Source organism: Mus caroli, unplaced genomic scaffold, assembly GCF_978045245.1.
Source record: "Mus caroli unplaced genomic scaffold, Mus_caroli_1 scaffold_6, whole genome shotgun sequence".
NCBI lineage: Eukaryota > Metazoa > Chordata > Mammalia > Rodentia > Muridae > Mus > Mus caroli.
This window is the reverse complement of record NW_028227261.1, coordinates 2,224,644-2,240,887: the sequence shown is the minus strand read 5'-3', so window position 1 is coordinate 2,240,887 and position 16,244 is coordinate 2,224,644. Positions and strand designations below refer to the sequence as shown.

The following is a 16,244-nucleotide window of genomic DNA, read 5'->3' as shown; positions in this document are numbered from 1 at the left end:
CACCATGCCTGGCTGCCCCCAGGGATGAGAGAATCCGCACATAGACACAAGTGACACTATGTAACCCTGAGCCCCCCCACCCCCCAAGTTACTCTTGATTGGTAAATAAAGATGCCTTCAGCTTATAGCTTAGCAGAAGAGATATAGGTGGGTTTTTGATTCCCAGGCTTGGGATTGGAGGTGGGACCATGAGAAAAGTGAGGAGATGGAGAGAGAATTCACCACGGGGTAGGTGAGTCATGAAAACATGGCCCGGAGGGCTGGCCAATTGGAGTTAAGAGCAGCCTTTGATGGGACATAGCAAGTTATAACTCTGGGTTATTGATAGGAAAGAGGTGCAATAACTCTAATACATGAAAATCTTATTATAAATATAAAAATTGTGTGTCTTTTATCTGGGCACTGAATGATCAAAAGCAGGATAGAAACCCCGGTTTGAGAATAAATATTTGCTAAAACATCACTGGGCTCAGCCTTAGAAGCTCTCAGCAAGGACAGTCTGCATCTCCTGACAATCCCCTTCCTTAATTTGTTCGATTGTTTAGAGTGTTCTGCAGCCTCATTTTTTTTTAAAGTGTGCTGTCTCTTCAGGGTGATACATTTGTGTTGCAGGACACGTGGACGCTGAATCTTGGGCACTTTGGTCCTGGGCTTCTCATCCTCTGTGTTTAGGGGCTTCTGACAGCATATGGGTGGATATCATCTTCTTCAGAGAAATTAAAAAGCTTTTGGATTTTGCTAGCATTTTTAGGTTCCAGCCATTGAACGTGGAGCCAGAGTAGCAACTGCCAGTCCAGGAATCAATCAATCTCTCTCTCTCTCTCTCTCTCTCTCTCTCTCTCTCTCTCTCTCTTTCGCTCTCTCTCTCCTCTCTCTGTCTCTGTCTCTTTCCCAAGTTACCATCCACAAACAGACTTGTGCTAGCTCTCTCCAGTTCTCCCCGGTCTGTAAGAAGAATGCCCTTTGCCTCTTGCTTCATGGGAAAACCTTGCTTGCATTTCCACCACTGACTGGACCCCATCACCCTTCCACTTGTCACCCAGAGAACCAGCAGTTACTTCTGCTTTTCACACACCATATGAAGCTGTGTTCACTGCCCACGTCGATGACTTTCTGACAGCCGGTGGCAGGGAAGGAGATAGTTAGCCTCATCTTGGCACAGTCAACAGCCTAGAAAGCACCATGACAAAGACCCGACTTCCACCTCTGCTACACACATTTGTCTTTCCTCACCCAAAGCTGTGTTCTCCATCCTGTTCACTGTAAAACTTACCAGACTTCAAGAAAGCTTGGCTGTGAGTAATTTTCTACTCTAAACTTCTAGTTTGGCAGACATAGCTTAGCAGTTTGAAGGGCAGATAGCTAGACTAGAGGAATGACCAGGGGTCAGTCTGAGCGCTTTCAGATCATCTGTAGCTGGGCCAAACCTGACTCAGCGCATCTTTAAAAATGAGTATGAGTATTTTGCCTGTGTATATGTTTGTGCACCACATACATACATCATGTTGATACCAGTGGAGGTCAGAAGAGAGCATCCGATCCCCTGGACCCAAAGCACTAGGTGGTTATGAGCTGCCATGTGAGATTCTCCGGCCTCAGCATCCTTGAGTACAAGAATCACAGGGGTGTGGCACTACACCCAGCCACGCCTCTGCTCTTTATGCTGCTCTTTTACGTATTATATCTATCTGCATTGCTTATATCAAAAGACAAAGTTATACATTTTGCTTTCAAAGGTCAGGTGAACTTCTCAAAAATCAAGATGTAAAAATAATTTCTTGTGGCTGTGCATAGAGAAGTTTTAATTCAGCAACATGGCTGCACTAGCAAGGGATGGCTTCCAAAGACTTCCACTTCCTTCTAGGTCTGTGTGACCTGGCTGGGATACAGACACACCTTTTTTTTTTTTTTAAAGATTTATTTATTTATTATTATATGTAAGTACACTGTAGCTGTCTTCAGACACACCAGAAGAGGGCGTCAGATCTCATTACGGATGGTTGTGAGCCACCATGTGGTTGCTGGGATTTGAACTCTGGACCTTTGGAAGAGCAGTCAGGTGCTCTTACCCACTGAGCCATCTCACCAGCCCCAGACACACCTTTAATCCCAGGAGCAAATCAGAGTGAAGCAGATCTCTGAGCTCAAGGCCAGCCTGGTATAGAGCAGGTTTCAGGTAAAGAAAACCTTAGGTCCAAGCATGGCGGTACTCAGGAGACAGAGGCAGGCAGAGTTCTCGTCAGCTCCGTTCAGTCAGTTGAGTGACTGGAGGCTCGGAGCCCTCAGTTTGGAGTCAGTGCAATGGAGTCTTCAGGTCTTGCGTTCCTGGAGGCCAGCAGAGACGGTCGAAGTCAGAGAATGAGAAAGAACCAGAAAATTAGAGAAGATTGCCAGAGCCAGTTAGAGGCCGAGCAGAGCAACTCAGAGGCCAAGAGAAAAGCCAGATTGAGTCAGTCAGCCTGGAGAGGAGTTTGAGCCAGAACAGCAGAGGTGAAACAGCCAGTCAGAGTTCAGAAAGAGCTACAAAGGGTGAGCTTATTCATCAGCAAGCCTCCGTGACAAGCTACATCAGGTTAAATAAAGGTTACATTTCCAGCAAGCACATACATCTTTTCAGCCTGAAAAGATCATTTAGCACTTCTTTATTTTAAAGTTTTTAATCTATAAATTTTATTTTGTTTTGAGAAATGTTCTTTCTACAAGGCTGTCCCAGAACTCCCTATCTAGACCAGGCTGGCCTGAGACTCACAGGGATCCACCTGCCTCTGCCTCTTGAATGATAGGACTACAGGTGTGAGCCACCACACCTGTGTAGAATTTGTGTTTATTATCATTGTATTTGTGTGTGCACATGTGTGCCAAAGCTCACGTGTGGAGATCAGAGGACAGCTTTGAGAGTGGGTTCTCTCCTTCCACTGTGGGTTTTGAACTTAGACCATCAGACCTGCATAGCTGTTGTTAACTGTGAAGCCATCTCCACAGCTCACTTTGCCCGTGCAGAAGCAGCTTGTCCGCTGGCTTCTGGTAATTTGGCTCTGAAACACCAGACGCATATTCCTTAACATCTGTTCAGTTTGCCTTTTCCCACCCCCACCCCCTCCAGCTCTTAAGAACATTCTTTTCCTTCCTCCTATCCCTCTTTGATCAGACGTTTGCAGAGCAGCTCAGAGCCACTCTGTGGCAGCTCCATCCATCTTGGTGACCTGCACTGTGGGAGCTGCTGACCAGTCTGTCCACAGTGGTTGGCTGGGCACGCTGTCTTCAGGAGGTGAGGAGGTCCCTAATGATGTCAGACAGGGAAAGGAATCGCATAGGGTAAGCTCAGAGTGAAAACCCAGTGCGCGTTGACTCCCTCAACCTGGATCTGACTTTGGGGAGTCTAACGCCTGGGTGTTTGTCGTCAGCATGGTTAAAACACAGTACAATGTGGGAAAAGATTTCCAGACAACCGTCATTCCAGTTCCAGGTGAAGAATAAAGCTTAAGGTGTGACCACATAGAGACCCTTTTGTGACTATGAGGGTCGGTTCTAGAGCTAAAAGGCCTAGAATCTAGTGTGGTCCCTGATAGCAGAAAGGTCAACAGGCCATAAAATGCATATGACATTTCCCCTAAGGATGGGTTTAACTGGAAGCAGGAGAATCTTGAGTTCTGCACGTGGCTGGTGGCTGGGCACCAAAGCCAGACAAGGCTCACATAAAGAAGGATCTGACCCAAGACACTTTGTATCCACCAGGATAGCAGGTGGTCTCTCTGCTCTCTGGGGAGATGGGCTTCTTGCCAGCTGACGGAAATTCATGGTTTTGTCTCCTCTACCCTGGTTGACTTTAATTGTCAATTTTCAATATCCTGGAGCCATCGGAAAGGAAAGCCTTAATTAAAATTGGCCTGTGAGGGTTGTCTTCTTGATGTAGGAAGGCCCAGTCTACTAGAGGTGGCGTCACCATAGAAAGCTATAAGCATGAGCCTGTGAGCCGGCAAAGCTCCTCCAGGGCTGCTTCAGTTTACTTTCTAACTTCATAATTCAGAGATAGATATGACCTGACCTGCAAATGAAAGCAATCCCTGTCCTTCCCAGGCTGCTTTCGGTTGTGTTTTTTTGTTTTTTTGTTTTTTTTTTTAACACAGCAACAGAAATAAAATTAGAATACCTCCCAAGACAATTTTAAGGACCCCAAAATGCTTTACAAATGTTAAAAATTACAGAATAGAGCTGGGCAGTGGTGGCGCCAGCCTTTAATCCCAGCACTTGGGAGGCAGAGGCAGGCAGATTTCTGAGTTCGAGGCCAGCCTGATCTACAAAGTGAGTTCCAGGACAGCCATGGCTATACAGAGAAACCCTGTCTCAAAACAAACAAACAAACAAACAAATTACAGAATATATCTTTTTTGTTTAATTTTGGGGGTAAATATTAATAAGAAATGGAACTCACTGTAATTTACAGTGGCTGTGATATAGAACCAATGAAGGCTCCTGGCAATGAATGTACGGCAAATGAAATGTGATAGACATTCCTGTGGGTTTTTTTTTTCAGCCATAAACAATAATTAGTGTCTTCAGGAAAATGAATGAAAGTGGAGATAACTATTTAGTGAATGAAACCAGTCTCAGAAAGACAGACACCATCTTCCTTCATTTACATAGACATGACAAATCATGTATGTCTTTATGATATTAAAGTAGATGTGAAACTGTCCAGGGGGAGATGGGGACAAAGGTGACTGAGGGAGGGCTGAAGGGGGAGAGAGAGATGACCTGGGAGGCCCATAGCATGTGCCCCACATTCCATGTGACTTGTGATCAATTATTTCAAAGAAAAGGAAAATGAAACGGGTAATGTTATCTATCTCTGGAAACCAAGGGAAGTCTCACCCTGTTGGCTCCTCTCTGGGTAGTTATTCTGTAATTTTCCAACACAGCTTCTAAGGATTTCTGAGGACAGCTCTGTGCTGTGGTAGCAGGCTTAGAAACAAACCCTGCCATTTTAAAGACACACAATGTGGACTGGAGAGATGGCTCAGTCATAAAGAGTATGCACTGCTACTCTTGCAGAGGTCACAAGCACTTTTCTGCCCTCCATGGGAATCTGTGCGCATGCACACACACACACACACGCACACACACACACACATACACACACATACAGGCACATGCACACACACATGCCCGAATGCACACACATGCCTGCATGCACATACACACACACACACACACTCATACATATACACACACACACACACACACACACACATACACACATACACACACATACAGGCACATGCACACACACACACAATTAAATAAAACAAATTCTTTTTTTTTTTTTTTTAATGCCTGGTCTCACTCTATAGCTCTGCTTGTCCTGGAACTATTATGTAGATCAGGCTGGTCTCCAACTCACCCGCTTCTGAGTCCCAAGTGCTGGGATTAAAGGCGTGTGCCACCATGCTGGCTTTAAAATACATATTTTTAGAGTCACACATCACGGCTGAAGAGATGATGCTAAGAGCAGAGGACTTGAGTTTTGGTTCCCAGCACCCACACAGTATGAGGTATGTCTGGAGGCCACACTGTGGGTCTGGGGGCCATACAGACCTTACCACAACTCCATCTATATGAGATTCAAACCTGCCCTTTGATCTCTATTGCACCAGATATGCATATATGCTGAATATACATTCACGAAGTCAAAACAGTCACACAGAATAAAGTACAAACTCACGTATTGTCTGACCTCCGGTGTTTACTCTGGTCTTTTTTTTTTTTAAGTTTTTTTTTTTTAGATGTTTATTTATTGCTTTACATAAGTACACTGTAGCTGTCTTCAGACACCAGAAGAGGGCATCAGATCTCATTACGGGTGGTTGTGAGCCACCATGTGGTTGCTGGGATTTGAACTCAGGACCTTTGGAAGAGCAGTCAGTGCTCTTATCCACTGAGTCATCTCACCAGCCCTACTCTGGTCTTTTAAATTTAGCCTAACTACAAACTTGCGGTCATGACAACACTCAGACTTCCAGTTGGGTTGCAGAAATACAAAGTGACAGTTGATACAGAAGCTCAATCGATTGCTGTTATAGAAGGCTTTATCTTGGGACAGACATCTAAGCTTAATAAATGAATCAGAACCCCAGCCTTGTTATTTCAAGGGACAATTAATGAGCTATGTGTGGAACTGGCTTAAATACAGCCAGGTAGCACTGGAGATTTCATCTAATGAAGCAACAGTCCCTGGTGGCCGGCACTCCTTGTTGTCTTGGGTCTTTACTACTGCTTGCCAAATTCTCCCCAGGCACTCTGAGGTAAGAATAGCCACTGTGGGTGTGTGAGCCTTAATGGTACACCAGCTCCCAGACCCAGGCACTGGTTCCTCACCCCAGAACACCACAGAACTAGTTCCTCACCACAGCCTGGGCATTTCAAGAATCTCATTAGTAAAGATTGGTTGGAATATCAGATCCCTAAAGAGTCTATTTCTGTTGTCTTTACTGCAAAGCTAATTTTTTCAAAGGTATAAATTGGTAGGAAGAGCTGTCTATGGATCGAGGCTATCCCTCTGGGAGGAGACACATCACCAGCAGAGAGATTATAGGTCCAGAGAAGGGACTCCAAAGTGGAGATGACAGTTACCTGGGAACAGGTGCACCTGAACAGGCCAGAACTTGCCTCTGAGGGACAAGAGTCCCACCCCCTATTGAATAGCCTTGGCCTTGGCTAAGGACCTGTTCCTCAAATGTGATTCTCCCCACCCCACTCCAACTTTCTCCATTTCTGGATTTTGGTCACCTGATTTGAGTCTTGTGAGCTAGGATAGGCTGGGGATAGCTGGAGGCCACATAACCCTTATTAAGCCTCAAACCACCACCTACCCAGGAGGTCTAGGGTCTAGGCCTTGGTGACCTCCCCCTAGCCCATAGGAAGGGACTTTTGATCGGGCAGAGTTCTCCTGGTCCCTAGTCAGGTCCAGGTCCCTGGTCCCTATCATCACCTACTCACAGGAGTGGAAGAAAAGCTTCAAAACTAGCCCGGGGGCTGGTGAGATGGCTCAGTGGGTAAGAGCACCCGACTGCTCCTCCAAAGGTCCAGAGTTCAAATCCCAGCAACCACATCGTGGCTCACAACCATCCGCAATGAGACCTGGTGCCCTCTTCTGGAGTGTCTGAAGACAGCTACAGTATACTTACATATAATAAAATAAATCTTTAAAAAAAAAAAAAAAAACTAGCCCGGGCCTCCAGATTTCTTCCTCTTTCATTAGGTGCATCTTCCAAAGGTTTTCATAATAAGGAAGAGATCTGGAGGGTCAGAATGGCCAAACTGAGGAAGAAAAGAGACAATGTGGCAAGCTCAGCCTGTAGCGGCAGCTAGGACCTCATCTCTGCCCATTAGGAAATCCTTCCACTCCAGCCTCCTGGAGATGAATCTTTCCCAGCTAATGTGGTCATCCAGAATACTTCAGCTGTCATTGCCTCAAGCAACCAGGGCACAAGCATCTCCTAGATCCACATCCAGACTGCAAAGTCAGGACACATAGGAAGTGAAAATGCCCCTCCTCCTCTCCTGAGAGAAAGCCTGGGTGGCTAAAATTTCTTCCCAGAGGGAGACATGAACGACATCTACCCTCCTCCTAAGGTCCCAACCACAAACCAAGCTGAGAGTCCAGCAAAGCTTTCTTACAGAGCAATGGCTGTGGGGCCCTGGGCAGGGACACAGGAGACCTGAAAGCAGCCACACTGGAAGGTGGCTGCAGGGTGTTGGCTTCCCTGTGGCTGTGTACATGAAGCCCTGCTGTATGCTCTAATTCTTCCCAGAGATTCCCCACCCCCAAGACCATGTGCAATTAGAGCAGAATTCATACAACTGGTTGGGAGTGGTGGTGTAGCTGGATATTGAGGTGAGGGCTTCATGATACTCCCTACCCTTCCTTCTAAGAAGGATGGCCAACGGTTGTGGTCTCGAGTTCTGCCTCTCCTCTGGTGGTGTCTGGATGCTGCTGTCCATACACTGGCTCAGGGAGGACAAAGCAAAGCAGGACAGGGAGTCACCAGTCCACCTTTCCCTTTGGGGTATCAGAGCGCCATTGCACACCAGACCAGAAGGGGGAAGCAGAGTCCAAGACTGACAGGATCCCCGTCCTATTGGGAGCCAGTGTGGAGTGCATAGGGGAGAAGGCCTTCCCCGGGGCCATCTTTAATGAAGCAGCTCTCTGAGGCCTTCTTTTCTTATTCATATTTCATTACTGGGGGTGGATTTGGATGTATACCTTTTGTTTGGGGTGAACCAGGGATTATATATTTTGGGGGAAGGGTGTGAGGATACTCAGGAAGGGAAGGTCATTGGCTGAAGGCTGAGGCTATTGAGATGCCTCGTTATCTTGGGAAGGCGTCCCAGGTGCTGGGCTATAGAAGTGAGTGCCTGTGGTCCCCTCAGTTGGGGGTCATGGTTCCAAAGCAGACATTAAAGGCAGGGAGGGAATAGCCATGTCCACATGCCCTACAAACAGCCAACAAGCCCAGAAGTGAGGGTCTTTGGCAAGCAGGCTCAGCTGGATTCCTGAAGATGGTGGCATTTTGCCACAGAGGACAGTCCCGTACAACAGCCAGCCTTCAGCCAAGGTCATCAACACTGAAAACACGCAGGCAACCCTGACTTTGTTCCTGGAGTATGAGCATCCCAGTGAGGAGGAGTCACCCTCTCTGAGGGCTGACAGAAGGAAACCCAAGGCTACATAGACTCCAGTGTTCACCATCTCTGTTTCTGAGGAGATGGATGTTACAATTCTTATTGACACAGAGTGACTTTTCAACCCTGGCCGTTTCTGGTTTATCTAGTTCCCAGCTCTCCTCACTGATACTGATGGCAAACCCTAACCAACCTTACTTACACCCATCTTAACTGGTTTCTGTTCATTCCTTTCTGGTCTAACTTCTCCGTTCTCTTCCTAGGTGGGGCATCTTATCTAAGTGTCAAGTCCAGATAAAGCTTTTTGATAGTCTGGAGGCTCTTCTGACAATTTTGAGTCCCCAGTCCTGTAATGGCCTGGAGCCACCAAGGACTCAAGTACCTTCCCCACAGACCTCTACTTCACCGGGCAAGTTTCCTTTGACTTCTGAAATACCTCCATTCCTGGATGCTCACCAAGGGGCTCTTAAGGACAAATTTCTTGAAAGTCCCCAATGTCCTTGTCTCTCTCTGCAGGTTCCTGGTTAGTGGGTTTCTATATCCTGTAACACTCCATGACACACCTGTACCTCAACAGTAAGGAAGTCAGGTGGACCTACAGGACCAGATGGTACAGGACCCGAGGACCATAAATGAGGCTTTCCATTTGCAGTTTATGTCCCAACTCTTATACCCTCTTGGGACAGATGCCTGCCAACACCTCCTAGGGTATGGTGTCAGATCTAAAGAGAGGCTTTCTTTCATATTCCTGCCAGGCCCAACTCTAGGTTCCTATTTTCCTGTAATGGTGGAACCTCTCTCCCCACCATTGCTCCTGGAGACTGTCATTCCTCGGGGTTTTTAGCCCCTGCCTTTATGGACAGACCCTAGCAAGGGAAGTGTCACACACCCAAATTTCACCTTGGGAATAGCCTCCTCCATACATCCATCATTTAGACTTCACCCTAACTCTATAGAAGCAGGTCTTTTATAGATAAAAGGGTTCTCTCTTTCAGAGGCTCAAATCTCTTCACAAAGGGACCAGGTCTTGGGGCCACGAGTCACACAGAAAGGATCTCATTTTAACCATGGGGACCCCAGCCAGAAGACAATAAGCAGAGGCCCTTGTGGGCACAATAGGTGAATTTGGACTCTATCTAGTTCAGCTAACCCCTTCTATGAGACCTTCAGGGAACCAACAAGTGAGAGAGGAACTCTTAGGTGGACCCCTGAGGTGACCTGAGATGGCATAGCCTCAGACCTGATAAAAATTCACCCAGGCATTGGATCTCCTGATCATATTAAACCCTTTCTACTAGGCTTATGACAGACAAAGCACACAGTGCTAGGAGTTTTAACCCAAATTCTGGGGCCCTCACGCTCTGTGGTAGTTTGCCACAGTAAGTTGGGAATCCCGATGGTATGGGAGCTGGATCTCTTGCCAGCTCCAAAGGCATTAGATCACTCACAGGGAAGATTGAGAAATTGAGGAATGTATCTCCTTCAGCCCTCCACTGTGGACCCTGGGGACTGATGAGGCAGGAGGGAGCCAGTGTGAAACATTGTTGCCAGAGCACCCCACCGTACTTGGTCTTACCTAGCCTCCTCACCCTGACTCATCTTGCTTCACCTAGCAAGGCAGGCAGCATGGAGACTCCAGGACTGATACTCCTGCACTGGCAGCTGTGGGAGGTAAGGAGGAATGCCGGCCCCTCTCCAGATCTTACCTCAGCCTTTCTTATCTTGTTCTAAACTTCGTCCAAGTCTTAGCAGCCTAGGGCCTCCCTCAAAACTGAGTGGATTTTTTTAGCTTCTCACTTTTTGCTAAGACATGTCCACAGGCTGAGAAACAAGAAATCTTAGAAGCACATGGAGACTTGAGCGGAGAGTGAGTGGAGACCGAGTGTTCCTCCCTACATCCTGCTGAGAAGGTTAGCATGCCAACTACACAGCACTTATGGTGTCTGTGATGTCCACAGGACACATGCATTATTGCAGGGCTGATGCAAAAGTCCAGTGGGTGCCCCTGAGCCAGTATGGGGCCACAGGCTTCCTGCCTATGTTTGCTCTAAGTATTCCCATGATGCTCTTCTCAAGCCTGGGGGATGGGTTAGTTACAATAGTCAACCATGGGGACATGTGATTTTTATTATATTACAAAAACAAAAATTCCCTCTGAAACACAGCTAAAAAAAAAACCAACACATTTTTCTAAGATGACATCACCCAAAACAGTTTAGAGTCACTGGACTGTATCCATCAATACTGCTTGGAGAAGCATTTCATCACATTGAAACATGGACAATTTAGTTTTGGTTTTTGTCTCCCATCTGAAATGCAACTAAGTAGCAACTTTTGACCCTTGCAGGATTCTTGCGCAGGGGTGCTGGTTCTGCAAACTCAAAAGCTCAAAGCAGCCCAAGGTAGAGCTGTCAGGCACGGTAAGCAAAGTCAGGAAGGGACATGGGAGCTGCTGTTAATTGGATGCACAAAGCTCGATGGGACCATACAGACTGAGGCTGGAGTGGCCTGTTTTTACAGCCTTGAGGTACCTGCCCTTGCTCAACAGATGTCTTCCAGGGCACCCCCAAACTTGTTTCCAGACTAGTACTTCAGTGCTCCTGGGAAACCTGGTGGCTGGAAGATTGGCTTTCTCTGTTTTGCAGAACAAAGTTTGGTTCAGGCCCAAAGGCTGGTTCCTGGAGAGCTACTCGGGCACGGCAAGCATTGCCTCTGTGACGTTTATTTCCCGGCAGATGGCCCTTTGCAGTTCCCTCCAGGCCCGTCAGGATCCTGGAAACTCATGAGACAGCTTTGGCACTTGAGGCAGGGTCTAGGGAGACACAAGCCCTGGGTCCTTGCCAGAGGGGGGCTCTTCCCTCCTCAGATGCCTGGTGACAGCCACTCCTCCTAACCCTTCCCAGGAGCATGTGGTGGGGCACTTAGGATGGTCCCTCCTGGACAATGCCTGAGACATACTTATGTGAGATCCCAGAACACAAGCACATCTCAGTGGGGTTCACAGGCCTAGGAGTGAGAATGTGCTGCCTAGTTTCCGAGGTAGCATGGGGCAGCATGTGCCTCAGGAGTGAACACCCACTTCTGCAATGAGCTGATGCCTGAGGCAGGGCAATCAGTCTGTCTAGCCTCAGCTTCCTCATCTGAGCAGCAACAAGAAGTGTGCAGTTAACCTCAGGCTTTGTGAAGTGTGTTACCACTCGCTGGGAGGGCCACAACCTACACCCAAGAAGCTTTAAGCCTGATGCTGCAGCTGTTAACCAGCCCATCTGGGTGTAGGACCCCTCCAGAGCCTAAGCTGTCGACATCTGTTAAGTTGGAAAGGCCTGTATGGTCAGCACTGGTCTCTGGCAATGTGATGCCTGCACCTACCCTAAGTGCACCCAAATCCTGCCCCTCAGAGACTCATGAAGCACAACGTGGGTGGTAACCACCTAAGTTTGCAGAGCTTGCTAAGATTGCTAAGATTGGCAACATTGTCCCTGTGCTTTGAGGAGGCAGCCCTGATATGATGCCAGCCCTGGTAGTGCTGACTCTGAGGCCATCCCATGGACTTCACTGCCTCTGTTGGGTCTTGCTAATGAAAGCCAAGCCTAAAGAGGATGGCTCCAAAGTGACTCGGCAGACTGTTGGGCTTTGCTGTTGGCAGGGGCTCCTCTGTGCTTCTCTACTCCTGGCAGGGACTGCCGGGGGCTCTCATTGCAGAAGTTCACAAAGCTTCTAGCAGGCACAGGGCCCCATTGGCTGAATGCATGCAGGAGCTGTTTCTCTAGCCACTGACTCTTTGGGGATGAATCATGAAGACCAGGGCCCCCAGCAGTCGCTCCAGTTCCAGGCCACGAGGATAGGCTAGCACTCAGGCACAGAGCCCAGACTCTGAGCACTTAGTGAGAACAGATGTTCCTCACAGCTGGGGTCTGACCTGCACTCCCACGGCTATGCTCTCTCTGAGTCTCTTTCCCTTCCAACCATCCTGGTAAGAACCCTTCCTGGATTGATGCTCAGTGTTTTAGACTTGTTGAGAAGAGCGTGTGAACACACTAGGTTGATCTCAGAAAGGAATGCTGAGAGAGTCAGAGAGGGGGAAAAAGCAAGCTGACCCCACCAAGTAGAAAGAGTAACCTTTTATCAAATATTGACAATTCAATTTTCGGTAGTCTGAGACTCATTCTGTCCCTTTGTCTGACCAGGGAGGTCCCTAGAGGCTGCTACAGCCAGCATGTTCAGGGTGCTGGCTAGAGGCGGAGGGCCAGCGGCTTCCTCTGCTCTGCCACAGTCTTCCCTAACCCCAGCAATCAAGACTCAGGAGGGGTAACGGCAGAATGACCTACATTAGGGACAGATCTGTCCACACATCCTGCAGAAGATGTCTCTGGCCCTGAATTCACTTTCAAGACACAGTGGAATCGACCTGTACGTAAGCGCAGATGACACAGAGGCCGGGCTGTGCATGGTTAGCGGGAACAGATGCTGGAATACTTTGTGGCAGAGGGTGAGCAAGTGAAGGATGCTGCTCTGTCCTGGAGGTGGCAGAGTCCTCAATAGAGAATGGGAGAAGCAAATGGGTGCTGCATACCCACCCACAAAGGGACAGCTCCCTGTCTCAGCACTTGGCTCACCACCTGCCCTCGTGTACATGTAGCTAAGGGCAGTTCCAGAAGTTTCCAAGAGGGAGTTAGTTCATGAGCGACTTCCCTTCAGGAATGGCATCCGGCAGAAGGCCCTTGCTGGTTTCTGTGGGCACAGCCAACAGGTCCCACTTCCAAGGGCCGGTTCTCACAGCAGAAGGCAGGAGAAGAAGGTCCGTTCCTCAGTGGCTCTCTGTCTCTGTGAACTCCTCTTTGATGGGCTGCTTACGGGACTTGCAGTCAGGCAGGTCAAAGCCAAAGTCTGCCCACTCGTCGGGACCTGTCACCGCACCTGCGCCTCCACGGTTGGGGATCGTGATGGTGTGGCGCACACGGAAATGCACAGCTTCCATGACCCGCTGCCGCTGCAGCTCGCCAGAGCCGCCGATGGAGATGGTGGCCGCGTTACTGCTGGAGCGTAGCAGTTGCTGGCCGCAGTCATGGCTCTGCTTCAGGTCCTGTAGACCCCTCCAGATGGTCATACGGTACTGGTCAGGGACCTTCAGAGCCCCAAGATCCTGCAAGAGCGATGGGCACCTTCGGGTTACAAGAGGGAAGCTACAGCGTTGTGTGTCCCTTACACCTGCAAGGGTGTCCTACCTGCTAGGAAGCCTCTGTTTGAGGGGGCAGCTGACTTATCAGACCTTGACTGTGTGGGTGACAAGTAGGGACAGCATCAAGGTCACCTGCACAGAGTGTCTAGTCACATAATTGTCTAGGACAGCTAGATGACATCTGTGGGTGACAGAGGGGACAGTGACGAGGGCCCGCTCATCAGCCTGGGGCCTGGACACAGCGAGAACAGCAATGGAGATCTAGGAGACCACCCATGCATCTCCTGGCCACAGGTGTCCCTTGGAAGCCATTAATTGGCAGCTAACTCCAGGCACATCCCTTAGCTTCAAGCTCTGGTGAGACAAGGGTTAATGTATGGCTCAAGGATGGGGAAGGTAGTGGTCAGTGGTCCCACAAATGCAGGTGTTAGACTCTAGCCCCACAGTCTCTTATAAATATTTGTGTCCAGCCTGAGTTCCTGGGTAGGTGACAAATATGGCCTCTTAGCCTGGGTGAGAGTCTAGAAAACAGTTTTGGGAGACGTAGCAGGAGGGGCTGAGTTATTGCACCCTGAGCCCTGGGGCAGGAGGGGCTGAGCTGATGTACCCTGGGCCCTGGGGCAGGAGGGGCTGAGCTGATGTACCCTGGGCTCTGGGGCAGGAGGGGCTGAGCTGTTGCACCCTGGACCCATGTCTCATGGATACATCAAGGCAGACTGTTTGGCTAGGCTGTAACAGGATGCAGGGCCTTCCAGAAGATTTCTATCCCACTTTCAACCCAGAATGTTCTGTGTCTCACGTGTAGGTTGGGTGTGGAGGCCCTTTTTCTTTCTAGGTCTGTTCCCCCGTGGCTTCTACACTTCTCACACATTGGGTCCTGGAAACAGCCCTGCCTAAGAAATCAAAGGTAGCCTGGCTGGGCCACCAGGAGGCTCTAACAAGAGAGAAAGCTCTCCAGGTCACTGCTGGGGACCGGGACATGTGATTGTCTACCCAGTCTCCTTCACATTACCTGATCCTGCTGACTTCAGAACAGAATCTGAATGCTTGTGGGAGTCTCTGGGAGTTCCCCCACTAGTCACCCTAGTCAGTCAGGACAGGCCCTCCGTCCCTTTGGGAAGACCTGGGGCATTTACCTCGATGGTAAGGTTCTGCAGGTGGTAGATGCTCTGCAACCCTTGGGAAGTGAAGCACTCGATGCAGTTTGGACACCCCAACCCTGTCAAAAAACTGCAGAGAGAGTTTGAGAAAGTAGCATCATCAACTGGCTGTGCACTCGGGTCTCACAGGAGTGGCCCTGACATGGAGGGAACTGCCTGTTACAGTGGGCAAAACTGCTGGTCCCTCCCTCAGGGCAGGTTTTCTTTTTTATTTCTTTATTATTTTATTTTAATTTTTGTTACATATATGTGTAACATATATACACACATATATATATATACATATACGTGTGTGTGTGTGTGTGTGTATGTTACTTTTATATTTTTACAGTCCAGTCATTACCCACCTCTCCTGGTCTGACCTTCCATAGCTCCTCATCTCATTCTTCATCCCCCTGTCTCCAAGGGATGCCTCCCTCACCCCCTCCAAACCCCACCTCCACCCTCAGTGCCTAACCCTCTAGTGCCTTTCTCAGCATCTGCTGATGAGCCCTGATAGGCCTGTCTTCCCTCAGGCCAGCCAAGCAATTACAACAGGGTCAGACAGAGTCATATGCAAGGCTGCTTCCTCCAGCAGGAACCACACAGTTAGTTAGTGGGAGGCGTGGGGTGAGGGGTGGGGAATGAACCACAAACCCAGATCCAGCCGTGGCCCACACACCTGACGAGGCTGGGGTCCGCATGATAGGGGGGTGGCGGAGTGCAGTGGGATCCTGAAACCATGGTCTGGGAGCTGTGGCCTCCATTCATCTCACCATTGGCTGGCATGCTGTGGCTGTGGCTGTTGAGCATCCCAGAACCTGAGCGAAAGAGTGGTCAGGGAACCTGAGAGCAAGCCCCACACATAGTGGGGTATGTCTCAGGCTGTGGTTTAGCCTGGCAGTGTGATACAGCATTGTAAGGGTTATCTGAGGCTGAGCCTCTAGGCACAACTCTTTCCCCCAAGAGGTAGAAGTGGAAGGTGGGATTAGCACCTGGCACATGGGTGTTACCAGGCTCCGGAGCTCTTAAGCAGGACACACCTGGGTGTGTTGCTCAATGTCATGAGTGTGTCCATATAAAGACTTTTCAGAGGAGACCCACATTCCACTCTGCCCAGTTCCCTACAGCTGCCTCTCAATGAGGTCTCATGTCCTGTAACCCCTGAGAAGAGGGGATTTGGTGTTGCCATTTTACTGATGGGGAAACTGAGGCTGACTGAAGCTAGGGATCTTCTTCAAGAT

General features: G+C 49.0%; 1 protein-coding gene across 3 annotated transcripts in view; it reads right to left on the bottom strand.

Moving 5' to 3' along the window:
* Positions 1 to 11,703: 11,703 nt before the first annotated feature.
* Tp73 (tumor protein p73) overlaps positions 11,704 to 16,244 on the bottom strand; it is an 82,806-nt gene continuing 78,265 nt past the window's right edge. For all 3 annotated transcript variants that reach the window (XM_085838536.1, XM_085838535.1, XM_021159560.2), the window contains 3 exons: positions 15,683 to 15,821; positions 14,998 to 15,091; positions 11,704 to 13,825 (listed from right to left, as the gene is read on the bottom strand). In XM_085838536.1, the coding sequence (XP_085694662.1) occupies positions 13,490 to 13,825; positions 14,998 to 15,091; positions 15,683 to 15,821 (569 nt within the window). In that variant the 3' untranslated portion in view covers positions 11,704 to 13,489. The remainder of the gene's footprint in view (positions 13,826 to 14,997; positions 15,092 to 15,682; positions 15,822 to 16,244) is intronic.